Source organism: Oncorhynchus mykiss, chromosome 16 (assembly GCF_057628025.1).
Source record: "Oncorhynchus mykiss isolate SJ-2025 chromosome 16, ASM5762802v1, whole genome shotgun sequence".
Taxonomy (NCBI): domain Eukaryota; kingdom Metazoa; phylum Chordata; class Actinopteri; order Salmoniformes; family Salmonidae; genus Oncorhynchus; species Oncorhynchus mykiss.
The window spans coordinates 10042501-10060957 of NC_143037.1; the positions used below are offsets into that span (position 1 = coordinate 10042501).

An 18457-nucleotide genomic window follows, 5' to 3' on the forward strand; every position below is an offset into this window, starting at 1 on the left:
GCAGGAGAATAGCAGGAGTATAGCTGGAGTATAGCAGGAGAATAGCAGGAGTATAGCGGGAGAATAGCAGGAGTATAGCAGGAGAATAGCAGGAGTATAGCAGGATTATAGCAGGGGTATATCAGGAGTCTAACAGGAGTATAGCAGGAGTATAACAGGTGTATAGCAGGAATATAACAGGAGTATAGCAGGAGAATAGTAGGAGAATAGTAAGAGTATAGCACGATTACTGCAGGAGTATAACAGGAGTATAGCAGGAGAATAGCAGGAGTACGGCAGGAGTATAGCAAGGGTATAGCATGATTAACGTACTGGATGATGCATTCGGAGAGTGCCACCACGGCACACAGAACGATAGCCCACTTCATGATGTGATGTCTGGTCTCCTCAGCAGTCACCTGTGGAACTCGTTCACCTGTGCAAAGAAGCAATTCGTCAATCAACCCATCAAACGCAATGTATCGCAATTCTTTTGCTCAGCGCAAACAAGGCAAGGTAGAGACCTTGAGAGGAACCAGACTCACCTGTAGATGCCTGTGGATGAGTGATCTGAGACGTGTGTGTGTGTTGTCTTATATACAGACAGTCCACAGTTCTAACTCTGCGTTCCTTTATCGCTACGATAAGAGAGTATCCACCTGCCATGATAAGTAATGGTGAAATAATGGACGACCTCGAGACAATGTCAATCTGACGATAACCTGTACAGTATGTTGGTTCCAACGGCTACATTACAGTAATGTGTGTATACTGTTGAAAAGTGCCAGTTCTAATCATATAATGGCTAAACTGCCAGACTTCTCTCTAGGATATGAGATGACTTGTGTAGACTCAGTGATATAAAGTAAAGGTCCCCACTTCCAAATACCCTCCTATCAGCACACTTTTCCCTCACACAGTTTACTTTTGGATTAGGCAGCCTTATTAAGGCTACTGTATCTCTGTTAGGACACGATACCTATCAGCCAGGGATTATTTCATTAACTAACATGGCACATTCACGAGAACATTCACAATGTTAACAAATATCTTGGTGATTATTTAAAGATGAATGTCACTATATGTTTCAAATAGAAAACATAATGGACATTCAACACAAAACACAATGTTACTTCTGGGCGAAGTGGCCATATGTCTTCATTGATCATCAAGAAAAATATATATGTCCTTTGAGATTTAAAAAACAATCCTTTTTAAATATTTTATTATATAATAGATACACAAGAAGTAAAATGTAAACAATCCCAACCCCCAGAATACGTACAGTTGAAGTCAGAAGTTTACATACACCTTAGCCAAATACATTTAAACTCAGTTTTTCACAATTCCCGACATTTCATCCTAGTAAAAATTCCCTGTCTTAGGTCAGTTAGGATCACCACTTTATTTTAAGAATGTGAAATGTCAGAATAATAGTAGAGATAATTTTTTATTTCAGCTTTTATTTCTTTCATCACATTCCCAGTGGGTCAGAAGTTTACATACTAATTGAGTGTCTTTGGTAGCATCGCCTTTAAATTGTTTAACTTGGGTCAAACGTTTCAGGTAGCCTTCCACAAGCTTCCCACAATAAGTTGGGTGAATTTTGGCCCATTCCTCCTGACAGAGTAACTGAGTCAGGTTTGTTGGCCTCCGTGCTTGCAAAAGCTTTTTCAGTCCATTTGGAAGACCCATTTGCGACCAAGCTTTAACTTCCTGACTGATGTCTTGAGATGTTGCTTCAACATATTACGTAATTTTTTTCTCTCCATGATGTCATCTATTTTGTGACGTGCACCAGTCCCTCCTGCAGCACGGTTGGGATGGTGTTCTTTGGCTTGCAAGCCTCCCACTTTTTCCTCCAAACATAACAATGGTCATTATGGCCAAACAGTTCTATTTTTATTTCATCAGACCAGCCGACATTTCTCCAAAAAGTACGATCTTTGTCCCCATGTGCAGTTGCCAACTGTAGTCTGGCTTTTTTATGGCGGTTTTGGAGCAGTGGCTCCTTCCTTGCTGAGCTGCCTTTCAGAATATGTCGATATAGGACTTGTTTTACTGTGGATATAGATACTTTTGTACCTGTTTCCTCCAGCATCTTCACAATGTACTTTGCTGTTGTTCTGGGATTGACTTGCACCTTTCACATTAAAGTACGTTCCTCTCTAGGAGGTAGAACGTGTCTCCTTCCTGAGCGGTATGACATCTGCGTGGTCCTACGGTGTTCATACTTGCGTATTATTGTTTGTACAGATGAATGTGGTACCTTCAGGCATTTGGAAATTGCTCCCAAGGATGAACCAGACTTGTGGAGGTCTACAATTATTTTTCTGAGGTCTTGGCTGATTTCTTTTGATTTTCCCATGATGTCAAACAAAGAGGCACTGAGTTTGAAGGTTGGCCTTGAAATACATCCAGAGGTACACCTCCAATTGACTCAAATTATGTCAATTAGCCTATCAGTAACTTCTAAAGCCATGATATCCTTTTATGGAATTTTCCAAGCTGTTTAAAGGAACAGTCAACTTAGTGTATGTAAACTTCTGACCCACTGGAATTGTGATACAGTGAATTGTAAGTGAAATAATCTGTCTGTAAACAAAGTAGATGTCCTAACCGACTTGCCAAAACTATTGTTTGTGTTAAGTGTTATAAGTGTTACACTATAAGTCTTAAACAAATCAGCTTTGCAAACTCTTGGCATTCTCTCAACCAGCTTCATGAGGTCACCTGGAATGCATTTCAAATAACACGTGTGCCTTGTAAAGAGTTAATTTGTGGAATTTTGCAATCGCAAAACCATCAAGTGCTATGATGAAACTGGCTCTCATGAGGACCGTCACAGGAATGGAAGACCCAGAGTTACCTCTGCTGCAGAGGATAAGTTCATTAGAGTTAACTGCACCTCAGGTTGGAGCCCAAATAAATGCTTCAAAGAGTTGAAGTCACAGACACCTCTCAACATCAACTCTTCAGAGGAGACTGCATGAATCAGGCCTTCATTGTCGAATTGCTGCAAAGAAACCACTACTAAAGGACACCAATAAGAAAAAGAGGCTTGATTGGGCCAAGAAACACAAGCAATGGACATTAGACTAGTGGAAATCATTCCGTTGGTCTGATTAGTCCAAATTTGAGATTTTTGGTTCCAACCATCGTGTCTTTCTGAGACGCAGAGTAGGCGAATGGATGATCTCTGCGTGTGTGGTTCCCACCGTGAAGCATGGAGGAGGAGGTGTGATTCTGTGGGGGTGCTTTAATGGTGACACTGTCAGTGATTTATTTAGAATTCAAGGCACACTTAACCAGCATGGCTACCACAGCATTCTCCAGCGACACGCCATCCCATCTGGTCTGGGACAATCATCGGCACTTAGTGGGTCTATAATTTGTTTTTCAACAGAACAATGATCCAACACACCTCTAGGCTGTGTAAGGGCTATTTGACCAAGAAGGAGAGTGATGGAGTGCTGCATCAGATGACCTGGCCCCCACAATCACCCGACCTCAACCCATTTGAGATGGTTTGGGATGAGTTCGACTGCAGAGGGAAGGAAAAGCAGCCAACAAGTGCTCAGCATATGTTGGAATTCCTTCAAGACTGTTGGAAAAGCATTCCAGGTGAAGCTGGTTGAGAGAATGCCAAGAGGGTGCAACGCTGTCATCAAGGCAAAGGGTGGCTACTATTTGTTGAACACTTTTTTGGTTACTACATGATTTCATATGTCTAATTTCAGAATTTTAATGTCTTCACTATTATTCTACAATGTAAAAAAATAGTAAAAATAAAGAAAAACCCTTGATTGAGTAGGTGTGTCCAGACTGCTACTGTACGTATGCAGAAGCCTGGGGGGGCCTCTGAGCTGTATCAGCCGAGTGAGAGCTCCCTGAGTGTATGCCTCGATGTCTAGGAAACTGGCTGGCTCCAGGACACCTGGAAGGCCTGGTGCCCACGCCCAGGCCAGAGCTCCTGTGGGTGGGCTTTGTTGCCTCAGAGAGTTAGGTGTCTCTGGGTGGGTTTGGGTGAGGTTGGAGAAAGGCAGACTCTGAGGAGGAACTGCAAATGCAAGGGAGGGAGGGCTTGATTGATGGAGGGAGGGCAGGAGAGAGGGGTAATGGGGTTTACAAGAATGAGGAGAGGAAGAGAGTTAGATGATCAATGTCAAGAATAAAACCAGAAATATAAACGGTACAGCATATGTTCATTGCAGGAAATATGTTGGGAGCATATAGTCAGGGCCAGATACTGTATGTCTAGAGCTTAGGTCTGGAGTGTAGTGGTCAGGCAGGTCTTACGTGTGGGACAGAGAAGTGTTCCCGGGGGAGTAGCAGCTACTGTCTGATGTTGAGGGACTGTTGGACACTCCTGTGTCTGCTGCTATAGACCTCAGCAGGTCCTCCTCTGAAACACCATGGGAGACAACAGAGTTGTTTTAGGTGTTGTCACACACACCTCAGACAGGGTTAGGACCTTGGCTTGCAGGTTGTGACTGTGGCTGTAGCTGGGGTCTGGAGGCAGGTCAGACAGGGATGAGGGGAGGAAGTTGAGGGGGGGGAGTTGACGGGGGGGGGGGGGGGGGGGTTGGGGTGAGGAGGGTGAGGCGTAGCTTCCTCAGGGCTTTCGTCATCTAGAGGCAGATGGGAAGGACCCAGGGATGACGCCAAAGTATGGCTGCGGGAAGACGTTATGGGCTGGGGGTGTAGAACAGGAGGTCTGACTGAGGGTCCCACACCACTGCATGCTGCACTTACTACGACCCAGGACGCACACACACAAATAGGTATTGTTGTGTTACCTATTTGAAACAGTACTACCTAAAGCCTCAATCTTCTGCCTTCATTGTGTTCCAGTAGGCATTATTTTCACTTGTCTGACCGCTTGCATGATGACAAGTTTCTCACACGACTGGCCTATCTGGGTGATGTTTTTTCTCACCTGAATGATCTGATTCTAGGATTACAGGGACTCTCCGCAATTATATTCAATGTGCGGAACAACATTGAGGCTATGATTAAGAAGTTGGAGCTCTTCTCTGTCTGCATTAACAAGGACAACACACAGGTCTTTCCATCATTGTATGATTTTTTGTGTGCAAATTAACTCAAGTTTACGGACAATGTCAAATGTGATATAGCGAAGCACCTGAGTGAGCTGGGTGTGCAATTACATAGGTACTTTCCCGAAACGGATGACACAAACCACTGGATTTGTTATGCCTTTCATGCCCTGCCTCCAGTCCACTTACCGATATCTGAACAAGGAAGCCTCATCGGAATTGCAACAAGCGGTTCTGTGAAATTCTGATTTAATTTAACCAGAAGCCACTGCCAGATTACTGGATTGGGCTGCGCTCAGAGTTTCCTGCCTTGGCAAATCGCGCTTTTAAGACACTGATGCCCTTTGCAACCACGTACCTATGTGAGAGTGGATTCTCGGCCCTCACTAGCATGAAAACTAAATACAATAGAGTTATGTGCATCCTTTCAAGCACACGCTTTTCATTAACCTGTGGTGAGTTATTCACAATTGTATATGTAAGATGGTTAAATAAAGAGCAAAATTATTGATTATTACGTTATTATTTGTGCCCTGGTCCTATAGGAGCTCTTTGTCACTTCCCACGAGCCGGGTTGTGGCAAAAAACTCACACTCATTCTTATGTTTAAATGTATTGTATAGTGTGTGTGTGGCAGGCTTAAAATGATGGCAAAAAACAACATTGATTCCGGTGGGGTGTCCCCACCGAGGCGGTGGCAGTGCTGGCAACACTAGCTGCAGTAACTGATGGGGAGGGGGTCACACTCGGACATTCAGAGAGGGTGTATATTATTGTGACCCTGGTGGCACAAAATCAAAAGTCTGAATGCATGGAGATGCTTGGGAATATGGTCAATATGGGAACCGTATTTTGGGTGTTTCAGGGAAAAGGTGTACATTTGACCTCCATCATCTAGGACGTGACAATGGTTCATAAAATCTCTCCATTTCTGCCCATTTTTTTGCGTGGTCTTGCAGGCCTTCTCATGCAGCTGCAACAGTAAGTGCATTTGTAAATCAAGACCTTTCTTGAGTTGGGCTCTGGGATGGTGCAACTGTTGAAAATGTGAGTTTATGGTTGTGTGGGGGGGAAGGCTTGAGTGTGTGTGGGTGTATGTGTGCATCCCACAACTGTTGCGAAGGAGTAAAAGGTGCTAGGGACAATAGAGGATGATCCACAGCTAAATATAATACAAATCGAGGTGAGGGCGATGGAAATGCATTTGGCAGTTGATCTACTTCAATTGGGTAAATGGCACCGTTTGCTCTTTTCGAAGGATGGATCCCAGTCTGTTCAGGGCTATGGAATGTGGGGGGTCGGAGGTGGCATGGGGATGACGGCCCAGCTCGGGATGAGGAGGGCTTTTAGTGGGTGGAATGGTGGGGACCAATTGGAGGATTGCTTAGTAGCAATGCAAATATAATGGTACAGCTACACTATATAGACACTCAATCATCATGTTACTTTTTAATGGTGCGTTTACAAACATATATTTTGATAAACAGAATTGAAAGTTGTGTCTCATTATGGTAGGTGGTGAAATAAGTATAGCCAGTTACAATTGTAATGGCCTAGCAGATAATAAGAAAAGATAATCAGTATTTACCTGGATAAAAGAGGAATAAAATATCTATTGTTTACAGGAAATTTTAGATGAAGTTTTGTGGAAAAAGAATTGGGGGGCGAAATATATTTCTCCCATGGGCAAAGAAATTCAAAAGGGGTCATGGTTTTAATTAACAGTAATTTTGATCCAACTGTGCAAATTGTCCAAACAGATTGTCAAGGTAGATGGATTATTTTAAATATATTATTGGACAATAAACAGATATGGCTTATTGACCTATATGGTCCGAACAATGATGATCCAAGCCTCTTTGAAAATATATATAAGAATTTATCAACTCTACAAGCAACACTGGACTCTATTATTATGGTGGGAGATTTTAACACCTATGGACCGGAAAGGAAATCACACTACAAACTATCACCCTCAGGCACTTAAGGAAATCATGAATGTCATGGATATATTGGATTTTTTTTAGCCTTTATTTAACCAGGCAAGTCAGTTAAGAACAAATTCTTATTTTCAATAAGAGCCTAGGAACAGTGGGTTAATTGCCTGTTCAGGGGTAGAACAGATTTGTACCTTGTCAGCTCGGGGGTTTGATCTTGCAACCTTCCAGTAACTAGTCCAACGCTCTAACCACTAGGCTACCCTGCTGGAATTATTGGATATATGGAGACTTAAATACCCTGACCTAGTGAGAAATATAGGCTTAATCAAGCTAGTCGTCTTGACTACTTTCTTATGCCATTCTCTCTGGCACCAAAAGTTTCAAAAGTGTTGATAGGGGACAGAATGCGGTCGGATCATCACATAATTGGCATATATATTACTCTTAAAGAATTTCCACATGGGCGAGGATATTGGACATTTAATCAAAGCCTACTAGATGATAAATTGTTTAGATCTCGGGCAGAATAATTTATAACAGACTTTTTCAGACATAACATAGGTACAGCAGATCCCTTTATTGTCTGAAACACTTTTAAATGTGCCTTTATGAAATTCACTACTCATCAATAAAACAAAAGCAATTTAGATCAAAAGAGTCCATATTAACAAAGGAAATTGAAGGACTAACAATACAGTTAGATAGCAATAAAAACGGTACCATAGAGGCACAGAATAAGTTAGAGGAAAAACAAAAAGAAATGTAGGAACTTATTCCAGAAAGATCCAGTGTAATATATTAGAAAAATAAAGCGAACTGGATGGAATATGGGGAAAAATGCACCAAAGTATTTTTCAATCTTCAATATAGAAATGCTACCAAAGAAAATGTATTAAAACTTGCTACAAAGGATGGAGTCATTCATGATTCACCAAATGATATTTTGAAAGAGGAAGTAAAGTACTTTAAGAACATGTTTTTGTTTCAGCCTCCTCCGTCTCCACTAAATGAAACTAATTGTATGGATTTTTTTCCTAATAATAATGTAAAATTAACATCTGTACAGAAAGACTCATGTGAAGGCCAAATTACAGACGAGGAACTGCTTAATGCAATTGGGGCTTTTAAGGATGGGAAACCTCCAGGGCTGGATGGCATACTAGTGGAAGTATTCAAAACTTTTTGTATATACTCAAAGGACCATTATTAGCATGTTTTAACCACTCCTATATAAATGATAGATTATCAGACACACAACAAGAAGGTCTGATATCATCATTACTGAAACAGGACCCAAGTGGTATATATAAAGATCCAGTCCATTTAAAAAATTGGAGACCTCTTACACTTCAGTGTTGTGATGCAAAAATCCTAGCAAAATGCTTTGCGCATAGAATTAACAAGTATTGTCAGATATTATTCATCCTAATCAGACAGGTTTTTTACCTGGACGATACATTGGAGATAATATAAAACAAGTACTGGAAACAATAGAAAACTATGAAATATCGGGGACACCAGGCCAGGTTTTCATAGCTGATTTTGAAAAGGCTTTTGATAAAGTACGACTGGAGTTTATATATAAATGCCTAGAATATTTCAATTTTGGGGATTCTTTTTAAAATGGGTTAAAGTTATGTATAGTAACACTAGGTGTAAAATAGTAAATAATGGCTACATCTCAGAAAGTTTTAAACTCTCTAGAGGAGTAAAACAAGGTTGTCCACAATCGGCATATCTTTTTATTATTGCCATCGAAATGTTAGCTGTTAAGATTAGATCAAACAATAATATTAAGGGATTAGAAATCCGTGGCTTAAAAACTAAGGTGTCATTGTACGCTGATGATTCATGTTTTCTTTTAAAACCACAATTAGAGTCTCTCCACGGCCTCATAGAGGACCTAAATACTTTTGCTATTCTCTCTGGATTAAAACCAAATTATGATACTATATTACGTATTGGATCATACTTGGTATACAAATCCCAAAAGAAAGAAATTATCTCACTCCAATAAATGTTTATAGAAAGTTAGCAAAAATAGATAAGATCTTGCTACCATGGAAAGGAAAATATCTGTCTATTTGTGGAAAAATCACCCTGATTAACTCTTTAGTCATATCACAGTTTACCTACTTGCTTCTAGTGACCTGCTTATTAAATTATATGAACATAAAAATATTCAATTTTATTTGGAACTGGTTCTCTAGTAAATTGGTACAAATGTCTCATCCTATGTTCAAGAAGGGCCTTTTTCCCTTTATTCAGATTACACCGGCCCACTTTCGGTTGTTTGAAAAGGAAATTATCTCCAAAATATCTTTATTTTTTAAACAAGCCTTAGAAAGTTGGTTGCAATTTCAGTTTAATCCACCTGAAAAGACAGAACAAATAATACAACAAATATTGTGGTTAAATTCAAATATACTAATTGATTTAAAAAAAACTGTATTTTTTGAAGAAGTTTTTTTTAAATATATAATTTTTGTGAATGATATCATAAATAGGACTGGTGGAGTTATCTCACACATACAGCTAACACAGACATATGGAAATGTCCGCTCTACCCAAAATTACAACAAATTATTGCAGCATTACCACAAAAATGGAAGAGGCAAGTAGAAGGGGAAAAAAGTAAGGAACTTGTATGTCGGCCCTGTATTAAAGAACATAAACGGTTAAAGAAAAGTGTGATAAATAAAAACATATACCAATTTCATTTAAGGACCAAAAACTGACAGCTGTGCCATATAAATTGCAAAATAGTTGGGAAGAGATTTTCGATGTACCCATTCCATGGCACATGGTTTATGAATTGATACGCAAAACAACGCCGGATGCAGAACTTCACATTTTTCAATTTAAATTACAATACAAAATTCTTGCAACTAATAGAATGTTATATACATGGGGGGATACAATATTCCCAGCTCTGCTGATTCTGCTGTGAGGAGGCAGAGTCATGAGATCATTTATTTTGGTATTGTCCATATGTAGCTGACCCTGGTGCTGGAGGAGGTACGCAGCTGGAGGTTGAATGTTTGAAGGGGTATGGGACTATAAAGAGTTGGGGAACCACTGATCTAGTGTATATTTAAATCATTACTCTCAGGAGAGTGGTACTTAGCAGAGAGCTGGGCTAAGCGGCATTTTTTAAATATTTTACGACGACCGTGTCCTTGAGAGTATTAACATCCATAATCCAATGTGCCTTGTCATTGTCAAAGGACTGGCTGGCTCAGTGAAGTGGTTGCCTACTTTTGCTTGACACAGCAAGTCCAAATCTCCAACCAACTCTGCCAGTTTTGGCACAGAGTTTGGGGCCATAGAGTAGTCACATGATTGGCCACATGGTGGCACTACAGGAAAGGAAGTGAATAGATGAATAGACAGTTTTTATGTTTTCAGATTGATTATGCAGTGCATGCTTTATTCATAATCATAGCACGAATGAACCAAAAAAGACCATCAGACTCCTTTATCATGCCAAAACCTTTTTAATATTTTGAATGAACTAATAACAATTCTAGACATAGAGCAGTATCTCTTCCTATCACAAACTACTCAAATTAGCTTTAGAATAGATACGATTGCACTGGAGAGACACCCTCATTTGGTTGTTCATATGGCATTATGGGATCCATTGTTGATCTGTGTTGGATTATCTAGCCAGGGCCAGACCCACCATGTTCTGGGCTCTGCTGAAGATGGAATAGTACTGTCGGATGAAGATGTCACCCAGAATCCACAGGTCGGAGCTACTAGACTGGAGACCGGTACGGCAGCCATAGTAGGTGGACTGTACAGGTGGCAGAGAGAGAGAGAACTTGTCAAAACAATGTTACGATCACTTCATGGTTACGTAAGATATACCACAGACACACACACACACACACACACACACACACACACACACACACACACACACACACACAAATACACACACACACACCTGGCGGACGTAGGTGGAGGCTGGGAGAGTGAAGGCCTGTCCGTGGATGTGGAAGACCATCGATGGCATGTTGTTGATGTTGTTACAGTTCACCACATTCTGAAAAAGAGAGAGAGACAAATAGAGGGAGGAGAGAGAGGTATGAGAGGAGAGAAAGACAATGAATTAAACAGCATTTGCTTTGTGAGGTAGACTGTGTGAGTTATTTTCTGGTTCTTGTTGAGTTATGTCAGTAGTGGTGATGGGAACACATCATTTACACAACGTTATGCCTGGTTCTTTGTGACACATCACCAAAACAATATCACATGACTTACGTCACCGTTGGCGGAGTAGGCTCCCACAGCACGGGCCATGCTGGAGATGTCGGCCTGAGGTCCCACAATATTAGAGGTACCGGTGTCCACGATAGCCTGGCAGCCGCCGTTACAGGCCACAATCTGGCCGTTCACAGTCACACTGCAATGGACGCACAGATATACACAGATCAGGAAGAGATGGCTGCTTGAGATCTGTACTTAACCACTTCATCTTCCAGTTACATAGGATTATATAACCGATTAATAACAATTTATAACCCTATAAAACGTACTGTAACTGCAACAGTACCTGTCGACGGTGATCTGCCAGTACATCTCAGAGGACAGGGGGATCCATGCGATCTGGCCGTAGTAGTGGTTGGTGTCCACTCCTCCGAAGGTCACCATGCTACCTACCGCAGAGTTACTGGAGATGGACGACAACAGAGAGCAAGAGGGAGAGGGGGGGGTGAGGGGAGAGAGAAGGGGGAGAGAGAGAGAGAGAGAGAGAGAGAGAGAGAGAGAAAGAGAGAGAGAGAGGGGGGAGTGTGAGGGGGAGAGAGGGGGGGAAAGAGAGAGAGAGTGAGAGAGAGAGAGAGAGAGAGAGAAAGACAGAGAGAGAGGGGGGAGTGTGAGGGGGAGAGAGGGAGAGAGAGAGAGAGAGAGAGAGAGAGAGAGAGAAAGACAGAGAGAGGGGGGAGTGTGAGGGGGAGAGAGGGGGGAGAGAGAGAGAGAGAGAGAGAGAGAGAGAGACAGAGAGAGAGAGAGAGAGAGAGAGAGAGAAGTTGCGTCAGTTCATATTTCCATGTCTGACAAGCCATGATGGTTTGTGGGAGCCATGTAGCTCTGGTCAACAGTAGTGCACTATATAGGGTTCCATTTCAGAAATAGCCCTGGTTGACCTCCACTCTGACCACTCACCGAGTCAGGTAGACAGAGAACATGTCCTGGTTGACCAGATGCTGGGTCATCATGTTGTCAAAGACTGGTGTGGCCTGAGAGGCAGCCAGGCGGGGGTAAGCCAGACCCAGGATACCATCAGCCTTCATATGAGCCATGAAGGGAGCCTCCGATTGACTCAGCCCAAAGATCTGGTTCTTCACAGGGATCCCACCCACCTACAGAGGACCAGGAATAGGATGAAGAGGAGGAGAAGAAGAGGGGAGAGGAAGAAGGAAGGATAATATTTGAGATAGTACTGAAACCTACAAAATGTTTCCAGTCCTCATGTTGTTGTGATGAATTCTGTTCCTTATCACAACGGTGTCAAAGCCCTCGAAGCCAGTCATACTGCCAGTACCGTATTGGATGGACAGGCTCTTCCCAGCATTCTTGAAGGTAGAGGACAAACCGGGGTTGAACCTGTTGTGGTTGGCTGGAAGGAGGGGAGACACGATTAGCCTGGGAGTGTTTGTGTGTGTGTGTGTTTGTGCGTGTGTGTGTTTGTGCGTGTGTGTGTGTGTGTTTGGGCGTGTGTGTGTTTGTGTGTGTGTGTGTGTGTGTGTGTGTGTGTGTGTGTGTGTGTGTGTGTGTGTGTGTGTGTGTGTGTGTGTGTGTGTGTGTGTGTGTGTGTGTGTGTGTGTTTAGGCGTGTGTGTGTTACAAACCGCAAGCTGCGCTGCTGCAGTAGACGGAGGGAATCCACAGGTTGGATGATCCAGTGTCAAAGATGACAGTGAAGGACTGAGGTGGAGTTCCAATGGAGATCACTCCAAAGTACGCCAACTAGAGAAGATCAAATAATGAAATAATTATTAGTATTGATAAATACCTCCCCCTACAAAGTACACCAACTATAGAAGATCAAATAATGAAATAATGATTTGTATTAATAAATACCTCCCCCTACAAAGTACACCTACTAGACAAGATCAAATAAGAAATAATCATTTGTATTAATGAATACCTCCCCCTACCCTATGATATTATAAGAATTACCTGAATTACACCAGAATACCTATAGGTCATCAGTAATCGAATTGTTGATTTCAAACTAAAGTTTCCCTGGTGGATCAATAATTAATTTAGGAAGAAGAGGCCAAAAGACGTGCTTCAGCCTTCTCTGCTGCCTTACATAGTGGAACGTGTTAAGTGCTATCCATTCTCATGCTTACATCAGCGTCGTTGGTCATCTGCTCGCTGGAGACATATAGGCTCTGGTCGTCAAACCTGGTGGGGTTGAAAGGGAACTTCCCTCTGTACTCATTCCACAGACCCTGCTCCTCCAGGCTCTCCCTGGCACTCTTCCCCTTGATCAGCGGCACGCTGTGGAGGAGGACAACGTCTGGTTGGGCAAGCAGCTCAGTTCCAGCAGGTTTCTGGTCAAACCATTGTAATAAATGTTATGACAACATAGGCTAAACAACTGTGTGTGACTATTCAAATCACTCACTCATTTCGGGGTATTAAACCTTTCACTGCCTTCTGATCTGTTGCGTAATGTAAATATAGGAGAATAGCAGTAATATAACATGAGTATAGCAGGAGAATAGCATGAGTATAGCAGGAGAATAGCAGGAGAATACCTTGAGTATAGCACGAGAATAACAGGAGAATAGCAGGAGTATAGCAGGAGAATAGCAGGAGAATAGCAGGAGTATAGCAGGAGAATAGCAGGAGAATAGCAGGAGTATAGCAGGAGAATAGCAGGAGAATAGCAGGAGTATAGCGGGAGAATAGCAGGAGAATAGCAGGAGTATAGCAGGAGAATAGCAGGAGAATAGCAGGAGTATAGCAGGAGAATAGCAGGAGTATAGCGGGAGAATAGCAGGAGTATAGCAGGAGAATAGCAGGAGTATAGCAGGATTATAGCAGGGGTATATCAGGAGTCTAACAAGAGTATAGCAGGAGTATAGCAGGAGTATAGCAGGATTATAGCAGGGGTATATCAGGAGTCTAACAGGAGTATAGCAGGAGTATAACAGGTGTATAGCAGGAATATAACAGTATGGCAGGAGAATAGTAGGAGAATAGTAAGAGTATAGCACGATTACAGCAGGAGTATAACAGGAGTATAGCAGGAGAATAGCAGGAGTACGGCAGGAGTATAGCAGGGGTATAGCATGATTAACGTACTGGATGATGCATTCGGAGAGTGCCACCACGGCACACAGAACGATAGCCCACTTCATGATGTGATGTCTGGTCTCCTCAGCAGTCACCTGTGGAACTCGTTCACCTGTGCAAAGAAGCAATTCGTCAATCAACCCATCAAACGCTATGTATCGCAATTCTTTTGCTCAGCGCAAACAAGGCAAGGTAGAGACCAGACTCACCTGTAGATGCCTGTGGATGAGTGATCTGAGACGTGTGTTTGTGTTGTCTTATATACAGACAGTCCACAGTTCTAACTCTGCGTTCCTTTATCGCTACGATAAGAGAGTATCCACCTGCCATGATAAGTAATGGTGAAATAATGGACGACCTCGAGACAATGTCAATCTGACGATAACCTGTACAGTATGTTGGTTCCAACGGCTACATTACAGTAATGTGTGTATACTGTTGAAAAGTGCCAGTTCTAATCATATAATGGCTAACCTGCCAGACTTCTCTCTAGGATATGAGATGACTTGTGTAGACTCAGTGATATAAAGTAAAGGTCCCCACTTCCAAATACCCTCCTATCAGCACACTTTTCCCTCACACAGTTTACTTTTGGATTAGGCAGCCTTATTAAGGCTACTGTATCTCTGTTAGGACACGATACCTATCAGCCAGGGATTATTTCATTAACTAACATGGCACATTCACGAGAACATTCACAATGTTAACAAATATATTGGTGATTATTTAAAGACGAATGTCACTATATGTTTCAAATAGAAAACATAAGGGACATTCAACACAAAACACAACGTTACTTCTGGGCCAAGTGGCCAAATGTCTTCATTGATCATCAAGAAAAATATATATGTCCTTTGAGATTTAAAAAACAATCCTTTTTAAATATTTTATTATATAATAGATACACAAGAAGTAAAATGTGAACAACCCCAACCCCCAGAATACGTACAGTTGAAGTCAGAAGTTTACATACACCTTAGCCAAATACATTTAAACTCAGTTTTTCACAATTCCTGACATTTCATCCTAGTAAAAATTCCCTGTCTTAGGTCAGTTAGGATCACCACTTTATTTTAAGAATGTGAAATGTCAGAATAATAGTAGAGAGAATTTTTTTATTTCAGCTTTTATTTCTTTCATCACATTCCCAGTGGGTCAGAAGTTTACATACTAATTGAGTGTATTTGGTAGCATCACCTTTAAATTGTTTAACTTGGGTCAAACGTTTCGGGTAGCCTTCCACAAGCTTCCCACAATAAGTTGGGTGAATTTTGGCCCATTCCTCCTGACAGAGTAACTGAGTCAGGTTTGTTGGCCTCCGTGCTTGCAAAAGCTTTTTCAGTCCATTTGGAAGACCCATTTGCGACCAAGCTTTAACTTCCTTACTGATGTCTTGAGATGTTGCTTCAACATATTACGTAATTTTTTTCTCTCCATGATGTCATCTATTTTGTGAAGTGCACCAGTCCCTCCTGCAGCAAAGCACCCTCACAACATGATGCTGCCACCCCCGTGCTTCATGGTTGGAATGGTGTTCTTTGGCTTGCAAGCCTCCCACTTTTTCCTCCAAACATAACAATGGTCATTATGGCCAAACAGTTCTATTTTTATTTCATCAGACCAGCCGACATTTCTCCAAAAAGTACGATCTTTGTCCCCATGTACAGTTGCCAACTGTAATCTGGCTTTTTTATGGCGGTTTTGGAGCAGTGGCTCCTTCCTTGCTGAGCTGCCTTTCAGAATATGTCGATATAGGACTTGTTTTACTGTGGATATAGATACTTTTGTACCTGTTTCCTCCAGCATCTTCACAAGGTACTTTGCTGTTGTTCTGGGATTGACTTGCACCTTTCACATTAAAGTAAGTTCCTCTCTAGGAGGTAGAACGTGTCTCCTTCCTGAGCGGTATGACATCTGCGTGGTCCTACGGTGTTTATACTTGCGTATTATTGTTTGTACAGATGAATGTGGTACCTTCAGGCATTTGGAAATTGCTCCCAAGGATGAACCAGACTTGTGGAGGTCTACAATTATTTTTCTGAGGTCTTGGCTGATTTCTTTTGATTTTCCCATGATGTCAAACAAAGAGGCACTGAGTTTGAAGGTTGGCCTTGAAATACATCCAGAGGTACACCTTCAATTGACTCAAATTATGTCAATTAGCCTATCAGAAACTTCTAAAGCCATGATATCCTTTTATGGAATTTTCCAAGCTGTTTAAAGGAACAGTCAACTTAGTGTATGTAAACTTCTGACCCACTGGAATTGTGATACAGTGAATTGTAAGTGAAATAATCTGTCTGTAAACAAAGTAGATGTCCTAACCGACTTGCCAAAACTATTGTTTGTGTTAAGTGTTATAAGTGTTACACTATAAGTCTTAAACAAATCAGCTTTGCAAACTCTTGGCATTCTTTCAACCAGCTTCATGAGGTCACCTGGAATGCATTTCAGGTGCCTAGTAAAAAGTTAATTTGTGGAATTTCTTTCCCTCTTAATGCGTTTCAGCCAATCAGTTGTAGTGTGACAATGTAGGGGTGGTATACAGAAGATAGCCCTATTTGGTAAAAGAGCAAGTCCATATTATGGCAAGAACAGCTCAAATAAGCAAAGAGAAATGACAGTCCATCATTACTGAAAGACATGAAGGTCAGTCAATCTGGAAAATGTCAAGAACTTTTGAAGTGCAATCGCAAAACCATCAAGCGCTATGATGAAACTGGCTCTCATGAGGACCGTCACAGGAATGGAAGACCCAGAGTTAGCTCTGCTGCAGAGGATAAGTTCATTAGAGTTAACTGCACCTCAGGTTGGAGCCCAAATAAATGCTTCAAAGTTCACGTCACAGACACTTCTCAACATCAACTCTTCAGAGGAGACTGCATGAATCAGGCCTTCATGTTCGAATTGCTGCAAAGAAACCACTACTAAAGGACACCAATTAGAAAAAGAGGCTTGATTGGGCCAAGAAACACGAGCAATGGACATTAGACTAGTGGAAATCTGATTCTGATTAGTCCAAACTTGAGATTTTTGGTTCCAACCATCGTGTCTTTCTGAGACACAGAGTAGGCGAACGGATGATCTCTGCGTGTGTGGTTCCCACCGTGAAGCATGGAGGAGGAGGTGTGATTCTGTTGAGATGCTTTGCTGGTGACACTGTCAGTGATTTATTTAGAATTCAAGGCACACTTAACCAGCATGGCTACCACAGCATTCTCCAGCGATACGCCATCCCATCTGGTCTGGGACAATCATCTGCACTTAGTGGGTCTATAATTTGTTTTTCAACAGAACAATGATCCAACACACCTCTAGGCTGTGTAAGGGCTATTTGACCAAGAAAGAGAGTGATGGAGTGCTGCATCAGATGACCTGGCCCCCACAATCCCCCGACCTCAACCCATTTGAGATGGTTTGGGATGAGTTTGACTGCAGAGGGAAGGAAAAGCAGCCAACAAGTGTTCAGCATATGTGGGAATTCCTTCAAGACTGAAAAGCATTCCAGGTGAAGCTGGTTGAGAGAATGCCAAGAGGGTGCAAAGCTGTCATCAAGGCAAACTGTGGCTACTATTTGTTGAACACTTTTTTGGTTACTACATGATTTCATATGTCTGATATCAGAGATTTTATGTCTTCACTATTATTCTACAATGTAGAATTTCAAACGCAGAAGCACTAAAAAATAGGTAAACAACAGTGGGAAAACTTGTATCTTGAAGTATAGTACACACTTCATATCTTAGTGGAATCTTAAAGATTCATGCACTACATACACATAGTAGTAGGCACTTGAATCTATGTCAGTCTCTCTCTTTCAATTTCTCTCTCACTCTCTCAATCTCTGTCTGTCTCAGGGCCCTCTGAAATCCAGGTTTGCCCTGCACCTCGCTCCAGGGCCTTCATGTTGATCACTTACACCTCCACTAGAAGCATGGGGGGGCCTCTGAGCTGAATCAGCCGAGTGAGAGCTCCCTGAGTGTCTGCCTCGATGTCTAGGAAACTGGCTGGCTCCAGGACACCTGGAAGGCCTGGTGCCCACGCCCAGGCCAGAGCTCCTGTGGGTGGACTTTGTTGCCTCAGAGAGTTAGGTGTCTCTGGGTGGGTGTGGGTGAGGTTGGAGAAAGGCAGACTCGGAGGAGGAACTGCAAATGCAAGGGAG

General features: G+C 42.0%; 2 protein-coding genes across 2 annotated transcripts in view; both read right to left on the bottom strand.

The window, feature by feature from the left end:
• LOC118939504 (pepsin A-like) overlaps nucleotides 1–419 on the bottom strand; it is a 3865-nt gene extending 3446 nt beyond the window's left edge. The window contains exon 1 of the mRNA XM_090201858.1: nucleotides 313–419. Coding sequence (XP_090057984.1) covers nucleotides 313–368 — 56 coding nt within the window. The 5' untranslated portion in view covers nucleotides 369–419. The remainder of the gene's footprint in view (nucleotides 1–312) is intronic.
• A 10037-nt stretch (nucleotides 420–10456) lies between these two features.
• LOC110492820 (pepsin A) lies at nucleotides 10457–14526 on the bottom strand. The gene is made up of 9 exons (XM_090201859.1): nucleotides 14305–14526; nucleotides 13344–13494; nucleotides 12837–12954; nucleotides 12490–12605; nucleotides 12152–12348; nucleotides 11541–11657; nucleotides 11249–11390; nucleotides 10932–11030; nucleotides 10457–10778 (listed from the first exon to the last, which is right to left on the bottom strand). Exons 1-9 carry the CDS (start codon nucleotides 14358–14360, stop codon nucleotides 10641–10643), a joined length of 1134 nt encoding a protein of 377 aa, XP_090057985.1. The 5' UTR covers nucleotides 14361–14526; the 3' UTR covers nucleotides 10457–10640.
• Between the last annotated feature and the right edge of the window lie 3931 nt (nucleotides 14527–18457).